The sequence below is a fragment of the Protopterus annectens genome, chromosome 16.part0, assembly GCF_019279795.1.
Source record: "Protopterus annectens isolate FY-2018-M chromosome 16.part0, PAN1.0, whole genome shotgun sequence".
NCBI lineage: Eukaryota > Metazoa > Chordata > Ceratodontiformes > Protopteridae > Protopterus > Protopterus annectens.
The window spans coordinates 374602211-374625522 of record NC_056750.1 but is presented as its reverse complement, the minus strand read 5'-3'; the positions used below and the strand labels follow the sequence as shown (position 1 = coordinate 374625522).

General features: G+C 40.0%; 1 protein-coding gene across 1 annotated transcript in view; it reads right to left on the bottom strand.

The window, feature by feature from the left end:
• The window catches only part of ABCA2 (ATP binding cassette subfamily A member 2), a gene marked incomplete in the record, with an annotated part of 2505641 nt that overhangs the window by 1879294 nt on the left and 603035 nt on the right, over nucleotides 1–23312 (bottom strand). The window contains 1 exon segment of the mRNA XM_044058216.1: nucleotides 272–365. Within this exon segment, the coding sequence (XP_043914151.1) occupies nucleotides 272–365 (94 nt within the window).

Genomic DNA, 23312 nt, shown 5'->3' with positions numbered 1-23312 from the left:
ATTCAATTGAACATTTTCAAATTGTTTGTGTCATCAAGTGCTAAGGACCTTTAGATGAGCAGTGAAGTTTCAGAAGCCAACTGCGGGCACTGCCTTGATAAAGAAAGACTTGGATGAGATGGCTGTTTTGTGCATTTATTATAAATTCTGCCAATATGCCTTCAGGTGTCTACAACCATAGCACACTGTGTATCTGTAGTTTATGCTGCAGTCTCACGTCTTTTAGTGTCCTTGTACTTCACTTGAAAATGTACTTCATTTGAAAATGTACCTTCTTTGACCGGGATCGTCGGTTTCTTCTGTCGCAGTCCCAGGAGGATGAAGAACAACACAAGGGGGATGAAGATCTCAAATGCCAGCACCCACTTTAAGAGAAAAAGAAAAAAAAACAAAATGTCATTTCATTACTGTAGATAACTTGTTTGTTTATTAATTTTAGACATCCTACTTCAAATAACTGCACTAAACAATCACTGCTCTCCACATCAAGGCTGTCCTGATTTCCTGCTGTGTACTCTGTAACAGCCTTCGAAAAAGAGTTAGCTCAGACTCTTCATCGCAACTCTTCTGACCAACAACTCCTAGGTAACCTGTAATAAAACCAATTCATGTTATCCTCACTGTAAGTCATGCCAGCCCCATCATTACATGTCTTGCGTGTTATCCTCTATGTAAGTCATGCCAGCCCCGCCACTATATGTCTTATGTTTTATCCTCACTGTAAGTCATGCCAGCCCCATCACTATATGCCTTATGTGTTATCCTCACTGTAAGTCGTGCCAGCCCCATCACTATATGTCTTATGTGTTATCCACACTGTAAGTCATGCCAGCCCCATCACTATATGCCTTATGTGTTATCTTCAGTGTAAGTCATGCCAGGCCCCTCACTATATTCCTTATGTGTTATCCTCACTGTAAGTTGTGCCAGCCCCATCACTATATGTCTTATGTGTTATCCTCACTGTAAGTCATGCCAGCCCCATCACTATATGCCTTATGTGTTATCCTCACTGTAAGTCGTGCCAGCCCCATCACTATATGTGTTATCCTCACTGTAAGCCATGCCAGCCCCATCACTATATGTCTTATGTGTTATCTTCAGTGTACGTAATGCCAGCCCCATCACTATATGCCTTATGTGTATGGCAAAGCAGTGCCTCTGTTCTGCAGCTCTCATGTGTTTCATACCAGTTGCCCCCACCACCAGGCAGCTTCCACATACTCTACAGCACTCTGTCCACTGTGGAGTCACATGTATGCTTAAGATGTCTTTCTCAGTACTATCCCATGGAAGCAGTTGAAACACATTCAATGTGTACTCAAAGCAAGTACTTTGCTGTATAGTATTTGTACTCTATACCCATCAGCCTTTTATGCAGATGCTACTATGTCCACAACAGACTTCAAAACAGCCGCTATGTACCCTACATCAGCAGTTCTTCTGTGAAACTTTCCAATAAACCTAATTTCCAACTACCCTCTGTAGCACCCCTCTACAGTCATGTACCGCCACACAAGGCTGTACAAGCCTCAAATGGTACATCTAATCAAATGCTACATCTAAGTGAATTCTGCAAGTGTTTTGGCTTTAACGTTTAGGAATACTTCTCAACCTCTTCGTGCAAGAAATCTGGACAAAGCCTAAAATAATAGGGGGGGAGGCAAAGACCCAACATAGGCACATATTTTAAATATTGCTCTTACAAAGTTAGAAAGTTTCTAGAATAACAGTATTTGTATTAGCACTGAGTGTCTGAAAGCTGTGAAGTCTGAAACTCAGGTGTATTTCATTATTTGGTGACTTCAAGTTTTAAAGCACTTCTAAATAAGCACAGTCTGTACATAATATTGTGAGCTTATAACTGACAGATGGAAATCAGTTTTCAGGTTAATTAAAAGTGTACACATCACAGAATGGCAGATTATACTAATAATCCACAGTAAAGATCTCCTCATAAAAAGGTCTGCAAGTCATATTAGGGCTACTGTGTCAAATGTGAAACTTGAGTCTGGATTTGTTAATATATCTGAGAACAGTTATACAATGCTAAGTTTGCAGTGCTCTACCTCTGGCAGTGAAAGGACATCTGTGCAGCTAATGGGAGTGTTACTTATCAATATGGCACAAATACAAGCCCTCCTGAATGTTTGTCTATGTCATGATATCTGTGCTCATCATCAACAAAAGGAAATAGGTACCTCGACTGCTGACACAAATAAGTGAAAAGTAATGCCTTATATAAGTTTGTATGCACTGCACATGAACTGAAACATGAAAATATGGAGATCTGACAACAGCAAGTGAGATGGCATAATTCATAAAGAGGTAAGCAGGCCTGGAAGCAATTAGAAACCACACAAAAAGATACTCATGGAATTCAACAGGTACACCTACATGGAAGGATGACAGATTGTGCATGTGGCAGACATTTTAATACATCAGTGGAATTAACATAGTTTAACAGGGATGCATGTTTTAATAGAGATAACAACAGCAGAATAAAGGAAAGTTCAGGGAAAGGCAGAGCATTTCTCTCAAAAAGATAGTGCTGCATGGATGGAAGAGGCTAGGGTGGTAAATTAATGACAGAATTCAAATCTGCATGTGACTGCTTCAAGGAAGCCCCCGGAAGATTCAAGGCAAGTCAGGGTATGTGGTGAACACAAATTTGTAACTGACAAAATGGATAAGAAATGGGTAGTTTGGTTTCACGCACACTTATTAATGTGATACCAAGAGCTATGCTTTTTCAGCATGGTTGTGAGGGCACTGCATCAGGATTACTGCAGCAGCAAAATTAATGTGTTTTATTGTTCTGTAAACAATATGGCATTCAGTTTTCAAAGGAAAATCAATGACAGAAGGTGAATTTTACCTTTCCACACAGACACTTCAGCACAACCAAATTGGGGGAGTTCTGTAGACTGAAACCTTTAATTTGTCTTCTAGGTGGTTATTGGCATAACAGTTCTATGCTTCACAAACAGGCAGCTGTTTTTCTGGTGCATAAGCTCTATGATAGCTATGCCTACTGAACTTAGGGATTCAAAGAATAATGGACAGGGAATTGAAAGCTGCAACATTTTAATACAAAGCTGAAGGGTGGAATTTAAGCTCTGACTGAATATGCTCTTTGTCTATTCTGCAGTACTACTGCATGGCTTACTATCCCGTCTGCTTAACCTGTTACTTTAGTGCACACCAGTTCACATCCTTCAAATCCTTAAATATGGCAATGTCTCACCTGCTTTCCTGTTTAATCCACAGCCTAAAGTGATGTGTTGCTTGATTTTTTTGCATCATGGAGTGAAATGCCACTGTCAGACTCCTGCTTTTTCACAACCTTGGACGTATGTTCTCTCAAATTCCTTTGCTGTCAATGGGGACTTTAGTTTCAGTATGAGTAAAAAATTCAATTTTATCAGGCTTTTTGTAAAATTTGTGACATCTGTACTTAGAAATATTAGTGTTATCACTGGGTACACTTTAAATGTAATTCTGTTATAGAGAAGTACTGAAACATAGAGCAGAGAAGGGTATTGTATTTATATGGAATATCTGTCCCTTTTTAAAGTTGTATGCCTGTAAAGTTAGTACATTTAAGGGAAAACTTCACCTTCTCCATCAGTTTAACTCTTAGGTTGCTTTTCTCCCTACAATATGATCCCAGTGCTGTGTAGGTACCTGAAACCAGCATGTACTTTATGAAACTCTCATTTCCTCACTTTGGTATCAAAGGAAGGGTAAGACCGTGTACCCTTCGCTTCACTGTTCCAGTATTCTTTACATCTGTCATTCCCTGCCTAGGGCATCCCAATGTCCATCCAGTATACTAAAGCCTTAGGTTGCTTTAAGGTACGCCGTACGTCACACACGTTCCTCACTTAGTATAGGGCATAAATGTGAAGTCCGGATGTACCATCTCCAGAACTTCTTTGCCACTAGTCCAAACACCAATGCCCGATTGTCAGTCTGAACGCCTATGTCCTGTTGCTGGTTTCTGAGCCATTGCAGATGTCCCATTAAAGAAGAAACAGAAAACTAAACATGTTTCTCCTACCCCTAGGAATCCAGAGAGTGTAGCAGGCCTTCACTCAAGGTTTGTTTAATGTTTTGATGTCTTTGAAACCTCCTTGGGGGTTTCTGTTCCAGCTTCCCCTTCATCCTCTACTCCTCTATAGGATTCTTCTGAGGAGAAGGTGGAGTCAAATGAGAAATCCCTTGCCTATTCTTCTCGGATTCCTTCTCCTTTGGACTATGGGACAGAGGAAGAGGAATCTACCAATTCTGATACTCTCTTTGAAGAAATTTCTTTTGGGGATGCAGGACTGTAATTTTTTATACATGTACTGCTGCTGACCCACCTGTGGTGTTTGTAGGCTCTGATATGCCCTCTCAATTGCTTCCTTCACCCAAGTTACTGCATCCTGTTAAAGGCAGCAGAACTTTGGAAAGGTTAGGTAAGAAGGTGTACACTTCAGCTACCTTAGCTTTTAGGGCTATTAGATATCAGACCCATATGTCCAGGTATGTGTTGGCTCTCCTAACTTTGGCCTGTCATGTTATTTCAGGTCTTCTTGACTCTGAGGGTAAAATTTCTGCTCTTTCCCTGTTATGGACTTCCTCATAGGTCATCATTCTATCAAGTGTAGTTATGATGCAACAGATGCTTTTTCTAGAGCTGCTGCTTTTGGGTCAGTCATAAGATATTCTTGGCTTTGGCTTTAACCATTGCCTGATGATATCAAGGCTAAGCTGATGGATGCCCCTCACTCATTTGGGGGGGGGCTGCTGCTGGTTTAAGTCACTTCAGGATAAGGGGAAGGCTTTACAGGAATTCAAATATGTGTTTGTCTCTCCTGTTTCTAAATTTCAGAGAAACTACCCAAATAAGCCAGCCTTTGTTCACAGGCAATCTTGCCCTCCACCTAAGGGCAAAAAGAGTGGCAAGCGGGCTCCTCCTGCTAAGGCTACTCAGTCTTCAGGGAATCAGAAGTCTTCCCTTTCAGATAAACCAGGTGCTGTCTGACTATCCGTTTCTTCCCAGCCACATTCTGCTTTCTCTTTGCCTTTCTGTCTCTCTCTTCCTGTTTGGCTTCAGATTACTCATTATTCTTGGGTTCTGTCCATTATTCACCAGGCTATTTCTTGGTGTGAAAATCCCTTCCCCATTTTATGACCATTCCTCAGCCCCCTTGGGGACAACGTCTCTCTTTCCCCAGAGGTGTTTCCAAGACTTTTTGACTCTGAGTACTATTCAAGAGGTGCCTTTGTCCCAAAGGGGGAGTGGGTTTTACTCCAGGATTTTGCTAGTATCCAGAAAAGTGGGTACTTGGAGGCCTATTCTAGGCCTCTCTCGTCTGAACACTTTTTGAAAGTTACCCCGTTTTGAATGCTGCCCCTTCAGACCCTGTTCCCTCTTTTGCTTCTTAAGGCTTATATGGTGTCTCTGGATCTCAGGGATGCTTATCGCCATATCCCGATCCATACCCTTTACAGGAAGTGTTTGTGTTTCTTTGTTGCTTCCTCTGACCTCCATTACAGCCAGGGAGTTTCTGAGAGCTCTGGGTTTCATGGCATCCACCTTTCCTATGCTCCCCCTGGCCAAACTCCACATGAGAAAGTTTCAGTGGTTCCTGAAGTCAGTTTGGCTTCAACATGCACATCTTCTAAAATTTGTAGTTCTTTTTCTTCCTTGTCACAGGGATGTATTTCTGGACATTGTCCACTGGTGGGGTACTCCACAAATAGATCTATATCTCTCCCCCTGAACAAACAACTTCCTTTATTTTGTGCCAGAATCCCAGGTGGACGCCCTCTCTTTTTCTTGGAAGGGGATGTTTCTTTATGTTTTCCTTCCCCTTCCTCTCATTCCAAAAGTCTTGTTCAAAATTCTACAGGATGCCCCCAAAATCTTGTTGGTGACTCCTTTTTGGCCAAGACAGAATTGGTTCTCTCTTCTTCTGCATTTAGCCAAAAGCAGTCATCACATGTTACCTTACAGGGTGGACCTACACACACAAGACAATGGATATCTCACCCATCCCCACCTGTCCACTCCTCAAATGACACTGTGGGTTATAGGACTTTGATTCCACACAGAAACCTTTTTCTAAGGATGTGCTTAGGGTCCTGCAGGAGGCAAGGAAACCCAATACTAGAAAACTCTACTTATCAAAATGGAATAGGTTTGCTGTTTGGTGTCTCTTTTGTAACCTGGCTCCACTTTCTGTGGATGTTCCTTTGGGTTGTCTCTTATTTGTGTGAATCGCACAATGCTGGTCTGGTGTATTCTTTTGTTAGGGCCCACTTATCAGCTGTTTCTGCTTGTCTGCCTCTATCTCCTCCTCTAGCTTCTAGATTTGAAGCTAAACAATTCCTCAAAGGCGTCCTTCATATTAGGCCTCCCAGGAAACCTGTTCCTTCTCGCTGGGATCTTAATTTTGTTTTGGAGAAATTGACCCAGGCTCCTTTTAAGCCTGTGGCTTCAGCTTCCTTGCAGCATTGCTCTTGGAAGACTGTTCTTTTGTTGGCCCTTACTTCTGCCAGACTAGTGTCTGAGTTTCATGCCCTTATGGTTTGTCCTCTTTTTTTGGTGTTTCATAAGGACAGGGTATCCTTACATACTAATCTTTATTTTATGCCCAAGGTAGTTAATAAGTGGTCACTTCATCAGTCTATTCACTTGCCTACTTTTTTTTCCCCTCTCTGCAATCTGCCAGCAAGAGGGTGCTGCATACTTTGGATGTGCACAGACAGTTCAGATTTTATTTGGGTAAGACTAAGTCTACTAGAAAATCTGATCAGTTGTTTATTTCCTTTCATCTTAGGACCCTAAGATTAGCTGAGCCAAGTAAACTATTTCTTCTTAGATCTGTAAAGCTACTTCATAGGTTCAAAGGTAGGTATTAGGCTATCTGCCCTAGGGCATTTATAAGCCTAGCCAGAATGTGTTGGCTTTCGCCACCCTTTTAGACTAGATTCCCGAGCCTCTGTCCAGCAGGGCCATATAATTAATCCCAGGAGTAAATTTACGATTTCCTATCCACTCATCAAGGTTTCTCTTGAAGAGGGTCAGCAAGGGGCTCTGCCTAACATGAACCAGGATTCTATTCCAGAGCGAGGAAAGCCTCTGGGATATGAATCTATCCCTCCAGCATGTCCTATTTATTGCTGTGCTGAGGTTTAAATCCATGGAGCGTGTAGCTCTAATGGATTTGGCTTTCTTGAGGTGGAGCATGTCCATCAAATCCGGGTTGGACATAGCCTTGTATGTCAAGCAGAGATTGCCTCCGAGTAGGCGGTAAGCAACTGAGTAGAGCTGGAGTTTCTTTAGTCGAGTAGCATAGGGCATCTATTTGAGGCTCACGATCCTCTTGGTGAGTTACTTTTGAGGTCTCTCCAGCTGTTGCACGTGTCGGGTAAGATACATCCCAAATGAGGCGTTGTACTCAATTAAGTGCCCAATGAGCTATGAGTAGAGGGGCACAATGACCTCTCTTGATCTAGATGTGAACCCTTTTGTGATTAGGTGAGCTATATATAAGGTTTTTCTAACCACTTTGGCAATGTGATTGTCAAAGGAGAGGTTACTATCTACTTGGGTCCCCAGATCCCTAATTACTTCTTCTGTACTTAGTGGATTACCTCCTATGTGGTAGTTTGTGGGTACTTTGTTTTTCCCAAAAGGGACGACTATGCACTTTTTGGCATTTAGCTTAAGGCCATGGTTTTGACACCAGGTATCAGTCTCTGTAAGACCCTTCTGGAGGATGCTTGTGTTGGCCGGAGAGTTGATTATGGCTCCCAGCTTGCAATCATCTGTGAACTTGGTCAGCCACAGTCATCCCATGTTTGCCTGTACCTCAGAGAAGTATATACCAAACAAGAGGGGTCCCAGGACTTAGCCCTGTGGGACGCCATTTGTAACCGGTTTAGAGTCAAACATGGCACCCGCAACTCTGATCATGTGAGTTCTATTCCTGAGCCAGTTTGCAACCCATCTTGTAACATATGGGTTGATATTTAAGCTGGTAAGCTTACTTATAATGCCACAGTGGCGTATTGTGTCGAAGGCCTTTGCGAGGTCCGGGTAGGCTGTGTGGACTACCCTTCCCTCATCTATGGTTTTGGTAGCTATTTTAAAAAAGTCAACTAGGTTTAGGAGGCATGATCTGCCTTTAACAAAGCCAAAACTGGGTAGGGTCCAGTGTCTGGAGGTTCCCAATATCTTTGTTTATGAGATCCATGATGATGCGCTCCATAGCCTTGCAGACCAGGCTTAGTCAGGCTTATGGGGCGATAGTTCCCAGGATCCGTTGTGGCACCAGCTTTGTGGAGCGGGATTACTGTTGCTGTATGCCATTCTTTGGTTACATAACCTGTGGTAAGGCTGAGTTGGAACAGTAAGTTTATGTCAGGGTTTAGTTCTTTTTGGAGCTTGTGTAAGACACAGTCCAGAATACCATCTGGTCCCATTCATGCTGTGTTTTTTACTTTGGAAAGGGCTGCTTTCACCTGTGTGTCTGTGATGACTGGGGGACAGCATTCTTCTGGGATAGACACAGGCCCTTTTGGGGGGGACGGGGGGGTAAAGTTTGCACTGAACCTGTCCACCAGGATGTTGGCAATGTCAGTGGGTTCAGTGTATTTTGTGCCATTTTGCATCAGCTCAGAGCAGATCTGAGAGTTGCCATCCAGATTCTTGACATAGCTAAAGAACGCCTTGTGATTATCTTTAGAGTCTTTGGCGATTTTTCTTTCGAAGTTAGCCTTCGATGATTTTATGACTGAGCGAAGTTTCTTGCTAATACCGATCAGGGATGCCTTTCCTTTTTGGGATTTTGCCCTATCATGTAATAGTTTCCTCCTTCTGTTGTATAGCTTATTTATGGCCGGGGTCCACCAGACTGGTCTCCTGTTTTTGGAGGAGTGAGTTTTGGTTTTACTTGGGATGGCACAATCCATGCATTCCTGTAGGTGCTCATAGAGTACATTTGTAAAGGATTCTGCGGTTTGGATAGCATTTTCCATTTGCCTGGGGGATTTGAAACTTTCCACCTCTGTCTTGAGAAGTGTGAACTTTGCTTTCGAGAGATTTTTCACAGTGGTTTCCTTGGCTGGGGTGGGGTCGGGATGTGGATGTCCATTGTGATTAGTTTGTGGTCTGATCTTACCAGCGAGGGGTTTACCTCTGGTGTGGAACAATGATCCCCCATGTTGGTGATGACCAGGTCCAATATATTGTCCCCTCTTGTGGGAGTGGTGACCAGTTGTTCCATGGTGTTTGAGTTTATAAACTCCAGGAACCGTTGGGCAAAGGAGTTGGGACTTGAGTAGTTTTCCCAGTCAATGTTTGGGTAGTTGAAATCCCCCAATATCATGGTGTTTGGTGAGACCTTCATATTCTCCAATGTTCTCAGGAATGCTGAGTGGGGGTCCTGAGACAAGGTGGGTGATCTGTAGCAGGCTACAAACTGAAAAGCAGTTTTGCCCACTGTTAGTTGCACATGGAGGGTGTCCGATGCCTCATGCAGTGCCACTAACCTGGAGATGTGGGTATCCTTGATGAAGATGGATACTCCCCCACCTTTAGTAATTCGGTCCGAGTTCTGGGGCTGAAAAGTATAGCATGAGTTGAATCCTGAACCACGTTTCTGTTACTGCACAGATATCGATTTTCTCCATACTGAGGAGTGCCTCGAGTACGTACATCTTGAGGTTTAGACTTCTGGCGTTGAGTAGCATTACCTTTAGTTTTTTGTTTCTGGTATTGTCTATGCAGGTGGGTTTGTCTTTTGAGCCTTGCCTAAAAAAGGCACTATGGGGGTGGCAAGAGCCTTAGCTAGTATTCAAAAACCTAAGGGTGACAGGTGCAAGCTGTCCCTGGTGAAGCAACGTGGCTTGTTGAGCATGTCATCCCAGGCTGACAGACAATGGATCCCCTTTGAATGACACCAATAGCTTAGCCAATTGTTAAAATTTATCATTTTGTCTTTATACTGTGGCATCATTCTTGGTGAAGGCAAGATGCTACTCAGGGTCAGGGTCATACTGGCCTGGGCTACATGATCAGAGAGCTCCTCTATGTCTTTTTTCATGTAGTCCAGGGAGGTACGTCTCAGGTCATTCACGCCAACATGGACAATGACAGAGTCATATTTGTACCTGCTGTGGCGTGACCCGAGTGCTTGTGTTATGTGGCAGATCCCGGCACCTGACAGGCAGCTTACAGTGACCTTCTCCTTGTTCAGTCTGGTGAGCGGGACGTCAGTGTGCCTGACAGTAGAGTCTCCTATTACTAGTGTATTAGGTGCATTATTTAGCCTTAAGGGCTGCTTCTGTGTGGCACACTGACTTTGTGAAGTATGTGATTCCTTTCATGGTAAGACCCTTCTTTCTTCTGTAAAGGCTCATTCTATGAGAGCTGTGGCTTCTTTGGGTGCCTTTTTCAAGGACTGGATACTAACTCTATTCTTGAAGTAGTTACTTGGACTTTTGTGCACACTTTTACCAGTCACTGCAAGTTAGATGGAATCTCCAGAGCTACAGCTGGTTTTGCTAGGGCCATTCTTCATCGCTTCCTAGAGGGCTCTGCTGGTCCCTCCTCCTCCCAAGTTTCTTTTTGAGCTTTGGCACTCTCCCAGATGTGAAGAATACTGCAGCAGTGAATGGAAGGACATAGTACATTTGTGTAAAATCTAATCATATGGTATATGTCCTTCTCTTCACTGTTGCAGTAGTCAGTCCTTCCCTCCTCCCCCTGGTCCATTTCTCTAATGGATGTACTGGTTACCTCTTGGCTTTCCTTGGACTGGCATTCCTACTGGGGCTATTAGTTCTGAGGATGGTACATCCAGACAACATCTTTATGCCCTACGCTACGTGAGGAGCATACATCTGATGTACGGTGTACCTTAAAGTAACCTGAGGCTTTAGTATACTGGCTGGACGTCGGACTGCCCCAGGCAGGGAATCCCAGATGTAAAGAATACTGCAACAGTGAAGGGAAGGACATCTACTGTTATGGTAAGATTTTACACAACTGTACTTTCCAGAGGAATTTGTCTACACTTGCATGACATACCACAGACACCAAGAAATTTGTAATATCTGTTTTTTATGTACCCAAATTAACATTTTTTCCACCTCCTCTAGTGTATGTGATCTTTGTTTAGTCACAGCTTTCACTCCTTTAGCAACATCAGCTGCTTTGATGGCCTCTTTATTTTTCACAATGGTGGAGATGGTTGTTCTTGGCATTCAGTACTGTATAGTGAGATCAGACATGCAGATACCATTCTCATATTTCTCTATTATCTGTTTTTCTGTTCTATCATGGTTCTAACTAATTTTCTTCTGTTGGTTGTTATCACTAGCCTTCTTAGGACCCATGATTGTACAGTACTGTACTTATTTGCTCAAAGAATAGTAAACAAACACAAGAAAGTGTATAGCAGACCTGTTCTAGAAAGTGTGACAAGTACCAAGGAAATGATGAGTACCAACAAATTCAATGAGTTTCAAGGCCGACTACCACCAAGGCACCACTGTATATGTCAATGGCATGGGAATATACCACTAGTTCATTACGTCTAGCATGACGCATATAAAGTAGACTTGAAATGGATTATGGGAAAGTGAAAGGTTTGAAAAAAAATAAGATCATGCTGATATGTCAATCTCCACTGACAGCCATTTTACAGAAAAAATTTAAATTCTATAAGAAGCAGTCAGAATCATTTTGAGGTGCTAAAATAACTCAGAAAACAGAGTTAGAGTGAAAAAAATGATTTTTTTTTTTTTAGTTCTAAGGTGGTGTTTTCCTTTAATTAAGAGGGTATTATACCAGGATGGCATATTTTGCTACCTGTCTCAATTACTTTGTTTTATTTATGTTGGACTAAGATCATGTACATTTCTTTTACAAGGGTTCGGTCAAAACTGGCATCATAGATCACATTTAGCTGAATCACAACCTACTCAAATCATAGCAGCAAGTATTATCAAAACTGCAAATCTGTGGGTGTAGGGACATTTTCTCTATTTCCCATGAATGCATGATCATAACGTTAGTATATTTAGAGATATGGGTATGTGGCAGTCTAGGGGGTGTAAACCCTCCCTACAGAAAGTTTTTTTTTGTAATATTTAACTAATTTTTTTTCTGTTATTTGCTGACGTTAACATTTCCTGTTTCAACTTTATCTGTCTTATGTTTGTCAGTTAAAACTACTGTTGAGTAAATAAATTACTATAAATTGTTTTGGATTTGATGTTAGCAGTTTCAAGTTTTGTGGATTCCACTAGCTGACATGGATCCCTCATCTCAATGCGAGTATCATTTTTGACATCATGTTATATATATATGAATCATCTCAGAAGAGGTCCTCCACAGCTTTGCCATTATCTGTTCCCTTGCCACAGATGAAAAAGTCTATAAAGCTGATATAACACAGTGCCCTTTAAGAATACATTGTGATGCACTGTCTAGCATGCTAGCACAGAGCTACATCAACCCCCTGCTCCCACACACACAAACTCATGCTATTTTTTTTTTTTTAGTTATACTTACAACTTTGGGCTACACTCTCAGGCTGTGTGGCCTGTAGCATTTCACCACTTCTTTTAATCATTGCAGGCTAAATCCTCTTTCTATTACGTTAATAAAGGAGTAACATGATTTCAGCTATTACCTCTCGAGTCCTTACTACCTTAGAAGTGTGGTCTTGCAATAAACCTACCCATGTAAAGGGAGCCACATCTCTTTAATACCAGTTTCATGCCGGATATACACTGCAATCTGTTGACAACTCTCTTCTTTAATAAGAAATCAAAATTAAATAGCTGTGTATTATAACTCTGAGCTGCCAATCACACTGCACCATGCAAATGAATTCTATTCCAACAGGTAATGCAACTATACAGACTCTTGAATATACCCAACAATGGGTCCTTGCGTAATTTCCCACTATTGTTATTATGGGACCTTGTTACCTTGAGTATAAGTTTATCAGAGGATCTAAGGATCCTGAGGTTGGTATTTAGTTGCACTAGGTTGGAGAGTGCAGGGCAGTTTTCAGGTTTGTGGCTAATACAGTGGGCAGTGGTGAGCTGACTGAGCAATAACAGACTGGGAAATTCAAGCTAGTGTAATTTTTGAAGAGCAAGGCAATGATGGGTCCTGTTGGGTATATTAGCAGCAAATTTTGCTACTTTGTTATAGTAGGAATCAAGTAGATGTAAATCAGACTTGCTCAGGTTAGTGAAAAGTTGAGAACAGTAGGGAAGAGTAGATAGGAGGTGGAATCTGGCTGTGTTTAGTCCGGCATTTTGAGTAAGGTAAGGTTTGGCTATACATAGTGCACCAAGTTTGATGTGAACTTTCTTAATTGTGAGTGATATGTGTTTATTGAATGTTAGGTTGCTGTCTACCCTGACACCAAGTAGTTTTGTTTGGTTAACTGGTTCTATTATAGTGCCATTAGTGGAATAGATGGAGGAGGAGGTGGGTTTGCTTTGGATTTCCTGTTAGAGAAGATCATTAATTTTGTTTTATTTGGGTTTAGGATGAGATGAAGTTCATTTACGTAATTTCCAATATCCAGAAATGACTTTTGCAGGTTATCTTGGAGTTCTTGGGGTGTGGGAGCAGAGCAAATAAGAGTTGCATCGTCAGCATATTGAATAATGGAAGCAGATTTATCGGTAGTGTTTAGATTACTTGTGAATATAATAAAAAGGAGAGGGCCAAGGATGGAACCCTGAGGAACCCCAACAGAGAGTGGGAGAAGTGTGGAGAGTTTATTATCCCATTTAGTTGCCTGTTGTCGATTAGTAAGGTAACTTAAGAACCAGTTGAGAGCTGTAGAGTTGAGGTTGAAGGAGGCTAGAGTGTTGAGCAGTAGTTGGCGGGATACCGTATCAAAAGTTTTGGGCATATCAAAGAATATAGTAGAAACTAGTTTTTCATTGTTTTTGAAGAGGTTGATATAGTTAGTGAAACTTATGAGGGCTGTGGAGGCACTATGTTTTGGATGGAAGCTGTGAACTAGATAAGAGTTTATTTGTAGTGAGGTAGTCTAGGAGTTGCTTACGGATACATTTCACTAAGATTTTGGCTAGGGATGAAAGAATGGCAATGGGCCAATAATTAGAGAGATCTTTAGATGGGCATCCCTTGTGGAGGGGGGTGACATGGGATATTTTCCATAGTATGCTGACATACTGTTCTGCGATGGAATGATTGATTAGGATAGATAAGTGATAGACGATGGAGCTTGCAGCAGATTTTAAGAGGTTATTAGGTAGTTGGTCAGCTGCTAGATGGGATGGTTTTAGTTTTGATAGGAGTTTTTTTTTATATAAGAGGTTTGTATGGGTTTAAAAGAGAAGTAGTTAGGTTTAGAGTTAGTAGAGGTAGCACTGTAAGGGGTTAGTTAGATTTGTTGTTGTTTAAAAGTGAGGTGATAGTTGTGATGAAATGCGAGTTAGATTGGGATGCTAAACATTCAGTGCTATTTGTTGTAGATGGTGCAGAGGTAGAGGTTTTGTCAGGGTTGAGGAGATCGTTAATGTTTTGCCAAAATTTTTGTGGGTTATTTATTTGTTTTTTCTGACAAGCTAGAAAATAAGATTTTTTGTCAGATACTGTTTGCTTCTTAATTAGGTTTCTTAGTTGTTTGTAAGCTGTGAGGTTTTCTGAGGTTTTGGAGGTTTGATAAACAGTTCAGGCTCTATCCCTTTGTTTAATAAGAAATTTAGCATCTTTGGTTATCCAAGGTAGGTTTTTGGCTTTGGAGTGATGTTATTAAGAATGTTGAGGAAGGTATCATTAAAATATTGTACAGCTTGGTCTAGATTGAGTGATTTTAGAGGTGACCAGTTGCAGTTTTGAAGTAGGGAATTTAAGATGGTAAAAAATTTTGTTTGTTGCGTATGTGTTTGAAAATGACATTACAGGGGATGTGAATGTGTATCCTTAGTAGAAAGGTAGGGGAGTGATCACTGAGAGAATCGGAGAGGCACCCAGCCTGGTGGGCAAAGTTAGGCTTATTGGTTAGTATCCAGTCAACAACAGATTCTTTATGTGTTTATTGATTCTAGTGGAGAAGTTTATAGTTTGAGTGAAACTGAATAAATTGATAAAATTGGAGGGGTTGTCAGATGAGCAGGACAGCCAGTTCAAGTTGAAATTGCCTAGCACTATAGTTTCTTGGTTGAAAGTAGAGGATGCCCAAGATAGGAGGCTTTCAATGGTAGGTAGATGATTTCCTGGTGGCAGGTAGGAGGCAATAACTATGATGGTTTTACGTGGATTTACTTCAGATTGGGTGGTTATAATGTCTGTTTCTGATAGATCTGGGGGAGTACAGATTAATTTTTCAATTTTGAAGAAATTTTTGTACATGATGGCAATGCCTCCACTACGCTTGTTCGGCCTATCTTGTCTAATAATATTATAACTACTAGTAAGTATTCCCTCATCTTTAATGTGGGGTTTTAGCCATGTCTCTGTAATAATTACTATATCAGGGGTGTAGGCAGCTAGCGCTGCACGAAATTCACTATTTTTATTGTGATACTTCTGAGGTTAAAATTAGTTATGAGTAAGTCTGACTTCGATATCTTGGATATAACCTCGCAACAATTATTAATACCTCACCCAAGAGCACTTCATACATATCTGTTATTTATAAAATTCTCAGAAATGATTTTAGCAAAACAGATATACTTTTTTGGAATTATTCAAGTGAAGTTAATAAACAAGTATCCTCAGAAAAAAGATAAAAAAAAAAATTGTTTACAGTCAGTGAAGGAATCCACATCTTCCCTGTTCTGAATTGTATACACATGGAATTTTTTATGTAGATGTTTTTTCACCCCACATAGACTAGCAATAATGTACAAGAAAGATGAAATTAAATGCTGGAGATGTGGACACCCTGATGTTGACTGGATACATATGGTTGTTAATTGCAAACTAATTTCCCCATTTTGGTTAGACTTTAAATGTCTTTGTAAAGCTCTATGGAATGACAACTGTAGAATTTCTGACTCCCTTTATCCTTGTCAATGTTCCTGTTCCTGAAGTCATTCCTAAAAAAACAAACATTTTTACTATGGTTTATCCCTCTCTACAGCAAGGAAAATTGTTACTAAAAATTGGAAATCCCAATCTACTCCTGTCTTTAAAATTGAGTTTATTCATCTTGTGAAATACATTTGCAAGAATAAGATTGCTACTATAAAAGTAAGGACTACCAACATAACTCATCATTTAATTGCTTGGACAAAACTGTGTAATCTGTTAGAGAAATATTGAGTGTTCTCCTATGTATATTACTTTTTTAATTGTTTTGGACATTGTATATCATTTATTTGTTTTTTTCTTGTTACTATAATGTTAAATTATTGCGTTATAGAATGAATAAACACATTTTGGGAAAAAAATAAGCATAGTGAGTAACAAACTTTACTTTAGAGTGCCTTCTTATCATTTACTTACTGCCTTGAGTCTCCAATACAACCAAGGTTTGTTGCTTTGGATAAACTTCTTCCAGATATTCCAAGGATCTCAGCCAGTTCAACAGCCCACCCTGTCTCTATACTTGTATATCACTCCATCAAATAACAGCACGGTACTGTTATCTGGAAGCAGCACATAATGTGTCACTCCAAAAACCTGTTCCCTAAGTTTTGACAAATAAATATCTACTGTCCTGCTGTCACACTGCTCTAAAGTCATGGTGAAGTATGTTAACCACCAGTCCCTGCAGTATCACATAAAATTATGTATCACATCTGATTTCCAACATGGCTAAAGACCCAGCCATGGCACTGATGCAGCTTTCCAAGACATGGTGGGAGTTATTCAGAGCCAACTACTCGCAGGTAACACTGATATACAATTAGATTTCTGAAAAACATTTGCTACTTCCTGTCACTGTAAGCCCTTGAAATTCCTGATTCACCTTGGTTTCACACCTAGTGCTAAGAAATAGTTTTCTGACTACGTAACAAACTATGAAGAAGTGGTGAGATGGAATAATACCAACTCTCAATTCGTGCCTGTGGATATCAACATTTCTGAAACGTTCATGTTTTTGTAAATGAGATTATGAGTACGAGAGGAAACTCAAAACAAATTCAAACCTCTAAGGACTCTGCTACCATTTTAGCAGACAATGCCATTTATTAGTTCACACTACACTAGAATACAGCTCTCATACCTAGCAGATATGGCACAGTGCAGCAGGACTGCATTTTAACATCAGCAAAACAAACTCCATGTTATTAACACCTAAGCACTATAAAAACAGCTGTGTGGCCCCATTTATTCTCAGTGACGCTGATCTGTCTGCAGCTCAAACTAAGTTATGTCTCAGCATTACATCACTGCACGCATCTCCAGTTTTGGGAGTCAGCTCTGTTATGTATCTGGGTGAATGCAAGAGAACCAGCCAGAACGTGATTTACATGAAAATAATAGTTTTAGGACCAACAGAAACTTGACAGATACATCTAGATTTTTCTACTGCAAATTCCTACCTGCTGGCACCTGCTCTATTCTCTACCAAACTCCACAGCAGGTTGGAGCCATCCCTTCAAAATAGTCATGAGCAAGCATAGAACAGAGCTGCCTGATTCACCACTGGTGATCATGGCAAAGCACACTACTACTCATCTCTTCCTAACCTACAGCTCCCTACTGATATGTTGGCACTCAAAATGCTGAGTGCCAACAAGCCAAAAGAAAATTCGAAAACCTACAGGAGAGAGAATCTCAAAAATCGCTCTTCTTTTTGCAGGGAGGCAAGCCCCCCCCCAATTCCTTGAACTTGAATGTATCAACTCCTAAATCACCATTCCTTGGAGAAAAGGGAATATTCTGAGAAATGGCATCTTAGATTTAGTATATGTATGTCAGACATTTTGGCCATTTAGTCTCTGTAATTCGGGACTCACTCTAGCGGGTCCTGACATTTCAAATGGTTATCCTGACCTACCATTGGCTGGAGGTTGATCATTAACTGCCATTAAAACTAATGTATCTTTATAGTTGACAGAAACAAGGATTACACAATTTCAATACATCATTTGGGAAGGGAAGTGTCTGTACTTAAAACCAAGAACAAATCTGTTAATACTAGGTACGATGTTGCAATGCACAAAAAGGTTGCCATAAACTCCCCTACAACTTATTTAGTTAGTTATTTGTTTAACATTTGTTTACTGGGAAAGTCTGACTGGGACAGGGCCCATTTTCAGAGGAGGCCTGGGGAGAAACACTCAAGACGCACATCTTTGGAATGACTTACAACTATGGTAACCTCAAAGAAAAAGCTTTAAGAGAACAGCTTTAAAAATATGTCTATGAAATAAAAATAATTCTGGCATAAAAATTATTCTAGTTAGCATTATGTATGTGGTCAACAAAGTGTAAATAAATAAATAAATGTAACACTGACTATTTCTAATAAGCTCCAATGTCTTGCACTCTCCTGAAAGCTTTTACTTTCAATGTTCCACTGAAAATGGGGCTTCCCAGTAGGACATTCCATGATGCAGTCCATCTCCAAATGTGGAACACGCTGCCTATCAAAATGACAAACTACCACTCAAAATGTGGTGCACTTAAAACAACTTCAAATAGGAAACTTAGATGGTTAAAATGTGCTACTTTATACTCTGCCAAGTATTCACCTACCGAATACTAGAAGTCTGAGGAATAACTGTACACAAATTTTATTAACATCCAGTGTAAACACACATATTTCCACACCTGTAATTTTATATAAGGACAGTTTAAATAAAAATCTCTAGAATCTCTAATAACAGAATTTTATTTCTGAGCAGCAGGCTTAAAAATGAAGCCAGGAAGCTTTTCTTTTTAATTTTTTTTCTTACCTTACTTAACGAGCCCATTCAGTTTAGTCTATCCAGTAAGGCTTCTCTCATGTCTTGTGGCTCCCCAGGTAGCTCTAGCAGCCAGCCAAGGAAGTCCCCCCACCTCAATTCCAGCTGTCTCTCTGCAAAAACAAGTTAAATAAAATAACTAATACTCTAGCATTACTGATTTTCAGCTGCTACAGCACTCCTGCACAGCGGGGGGGGGGGGGGGGGGAATCTGCCAAACAGTTGTTTTACTTTTCTATTGCAAGCTACAGTCACTGCTGCCATTGTTGTGGGAGCCAAATATAAATCACACCAACTGCTTACACTACCTTGCCCGCTGCACCTCCTGACCCAATCAGAAGATTTTGGGATGGTGTCTTAGGCTTATCTCTTATGTAAAATGCAAGGATGAGCAAATAGGGGTTCCCACCTTTTGCAAAGTCGAAAACTGGACCAAAGCCACACCCCCTCCACTACCCATGAATCTACCCAGCTCCAGCTTATTCCCATCCATGTCAACACCCATTTTATGATGCAAATGTATACAGTATGCCATCAGGATGGAATATTTCCTTGAGTCATTTTTTGTTTTTAATTTTATTTTAGTTTATTTACTTTGCAGTATTTTATTTTTCTATTTTAGGTATTCTGGGACTCCACCACATTTCTTAGCAATGCATTTTGTAGAAAAAAATCAGACAGTTGCTTTTTTTTTTTTACAAAGTCTGTCATTATGTTCATGCTGCTAAACAGAACACTGGAATTTGTACAGTACTTTCTGGATTACCAGACAATTATTCAGATTTTTCAGATAGTCCACAAAAATAGCAGATAGATGACAAGCCTAGATAGTAAATGTACACCTAATATGAAGGCATATGAGCAAGCAGCAATCAGGCTTGTAGAAATGTTACAAACCCAACCCAAATGGCATATTTGCCTTTGTGAGGTTTGCATAAGTTAGAAAGTGAAAATTATAACATTTTTGTCTATTTTGCACCCCTTCCAAGCTGCACCTTTCTCCCTGCTCTCTGTAAGCTACTGCTGTGACAAGAAAATAAAAATGTTCAGAATTCTGACAGTCAAGATCTGCAGACAGAGTCAACAAGAGCCCTCTTCACAGGAAATTCAGATGTTCAGCTATAACAGACTTATAAAGTATCCCAGATTTGGTAGTTTGCTGAAAAACTAAATCAGGGGTCTATATTACAACTTCAAACTTGTAGAAGTTCAAACGTTGTAATATCGAACCCAAAAGTCCAAAATACGAAAATAGCAAAGCCACAGGACACCAAATTTTTTCCCAGGGAAAAAAAAATCAGTGGGCCGTTTTCAGGCCTTTGCTATTTCCTCCACTGTGGTGCGATCTCAGAGTTTTTATATTTAAGTAGGGGGGTGGGGAGCACAACCCCCCCCCCCATGTTGGGCGGTGTAGGGGTCGAAGCCTCCCACTTTAAGTTTAAAGTGTAAGTGTTTTTTTTTTTTTGTCACGGAACAGCAATTTTTTTTTTCCATGGGAAAAAAAAAATTGCTGTTCTGTGTTTTCATTTTTATTGGGTTTCGATCCTTACGGTTCAATATTACAACGTTTGAACTCCTGTGAGGCCGACGTTATAATATAGACCGAAATCAGGTACATAGATGGTTTGAGAACTGGTTGCAGTTCTAAGAACTAAACATTGTATCTGTTTATATGAACAAAAAAGTAATGCTCGATACAAAATGCCCATGACACAATTAGAGTATAGTTAATGCTAATATGAGTGTTAATTAAAAACACGATACTTCATAGATTGCCTACAAACACAACTTATTTTACAACTATCAAAAGAGGGACAGTAGTATTACAGTTTTGAGCCTTAGAAATAAGGTACTTGTTGAAGCAAAACACAATTAAGCAAAGCTCTATCTAGATGCAGTTGAAGGCTATGACATAAGGAAATGAACCAATAACACACAAATACATGCACACAAACAGATCCCACATTGTTTTCTCTCACATGGCCAGAACAGTGCTCAAGCTTGGAGAATCATGATCTTATACATTTGATATTTGTATATTATTATTAAAATATGCATCTGACCCCTTTTCTTCATTTGAAATATACAATGACCACAGCGAATTAAGTTTTGGATTTTGCTCAAATTCCAGTTCAGAAGGGTAGTGTGAATAGAATGTTTACAGGAGATAACTGATAACATATTTAACTGGTTTCTATTGTTGTAGATGGAAATTTCACAGAAGACAGCATCAATAAATGGTTTCTCTTACTGTGAATTAAGCATTAGCAGGCGACAGTATCTGTAAAATGTGCACATTGAGGTGTCTGCTGTGTGCCTTAAGCAAGAGAGGCCCGAAATGCTAGTTTCAAATTATCTAAACAAGTCACAAACTAGGTTACAACCAGATCATCTCACATTTTCATTTGCAGAAATATAGAAATCTACTTACAGTTTTACTTAAGCATTACATTTTGCATTTGGATATATTCACTTAGAAAATCATTCTGTTTTTCTCAGCTTAATTTTGTAAATTAAAGATGAAGAAAGCATTAATTAAATGTTACAGCAGACCTATGCAGCACCAAAGGGTCTAGCTGGCAAAAGAGCACAACAATTATAACATTTGCTGAGTGTGATAATCATCTGTGACAGTATTTCTTTATATCATCTCTGATATGTTGTTGATGTAAGAAATGCACAATGCTGCTCTGATAATGATTCTTTTTTATGTTACTGTATTGGACTCATGCATACAAGAATGCCCATCTGTACAAATAGGGAAACTAGTTTAGTAAAACATGAAAATATTCAGAGACACGGGGCCATATTGAGAGAGTATAAAATTAGCAAGCAAAGAAGAACAATATTGCTGGAACTGAATTCATCTTCAAGTCTTGGTGAGAACCTTCACGAGGTGGACACTGTTTTTACAAAATCTCAGTAAGATGACACTGACATATGGATTGTATTTTACATAGTTTTTACCATGGACAGAAGTAGGTTAAAAAATAAAAAAGGCAGCTGTGTGCACAAGCCACAGGATAACAAAGTGCTCAATCCTGGTAGGAACACTGCTGCCGGGACTGGAAAAAAATAACAGTGTAGAATCCTCAAGACATGGAAACATTCCTACAATGAGACTAGGCCAGGCGCAGGGGGAGGATAGCCCCCCCCCCCCCCCGTTGTAGAAGGAAGGAGTAGTCCACAAAAACTGATAGGCTAAAGAAGAGCCATAAAGCCGATACAGTGGACTATTGAGGACAAGAAAGAAATTATGTATTGTTATTATTACGCAAGAAGCCCATAATTTCTGAATAGAAAATATTCAAAACGTTTGAGAGAGAAATTTGAGAAAAGAAAAATAATTGCACAAGAAAAACTGTCAAAAGCTTCAAATGCAAATTTATATTCATTAATGCAACAGAATTACGAATAACATTATATGGACCGAGAATCCTTAGGACATTTGAAAAAGAAGTGGCCGAGGAAGTACAAAAATATAAAGAACAAAAGCTAGAGATTTTGTAAAGGTATAAAACATGCACATGTGAAAGGAAGACAGAAATGATACGGTGCAACATTGATTCAAAGATGCAAGCCAAACTAATTAATACAAACCAGCATCTCCAAAGAAACTTGAAGAAAAATACAGGCTGAGGCACCCAGATATGGATAAATCACAAAGGGGAACATAGAACAGAAGATCAGCAAAGTAGAAGTTAAACAAACACAAGCTGAAGTTATAGAACACCTGTGAAATGAGGGACTAAGTGTACAAAGTCTAACACATGTCACAGCATGATGGAACAATGAGTCCCCAAAGTAAGTTGAAACAAGAGGAGTGGGAGACATCTGCAGAAGAAATATGGACATGGGAAAGAGAAAGAGATTTAATATGCTGCAATATTTATACAAAGAAGAATGCAAAACTAATCAATATATATAAAAAAACAGCAACAAAGACATCTGAAGAGAAATACAAGCAAAGCCATCTGGATATGGAAACTTTTACAGTACAAAAATTAAGAAAACAAAGGGGGGGTGTAGAATAAATGATTAGTAATGGAGAAGTTAAAGAAACAAAAACTGAAATTATAGATTACCTGTGAAGTGAAGGATTTAGCCATCTCTGGTAACATCAAAGCATGACTTAACAATGAGGTCCCAAATTAAAAAGAAACAGGTGGAACAGGAAGTATCTGATCAGTTGCCACATGAAGATACTCTGGTGCCGCCAGTGCAGAAGTTCATTTGGAGTTACATAGTAAGGCATGGAGCAGGAAACAGCAGCAACTCTGACAAAGTCAATGTTGTGGAGCGATAGGCCAGTGAGGTCCCATATGAAAAGGCAACAGATGACACAGGATGCAGATGAAGAGAATATGTCATAGGAAGATTCCTGGAACTTT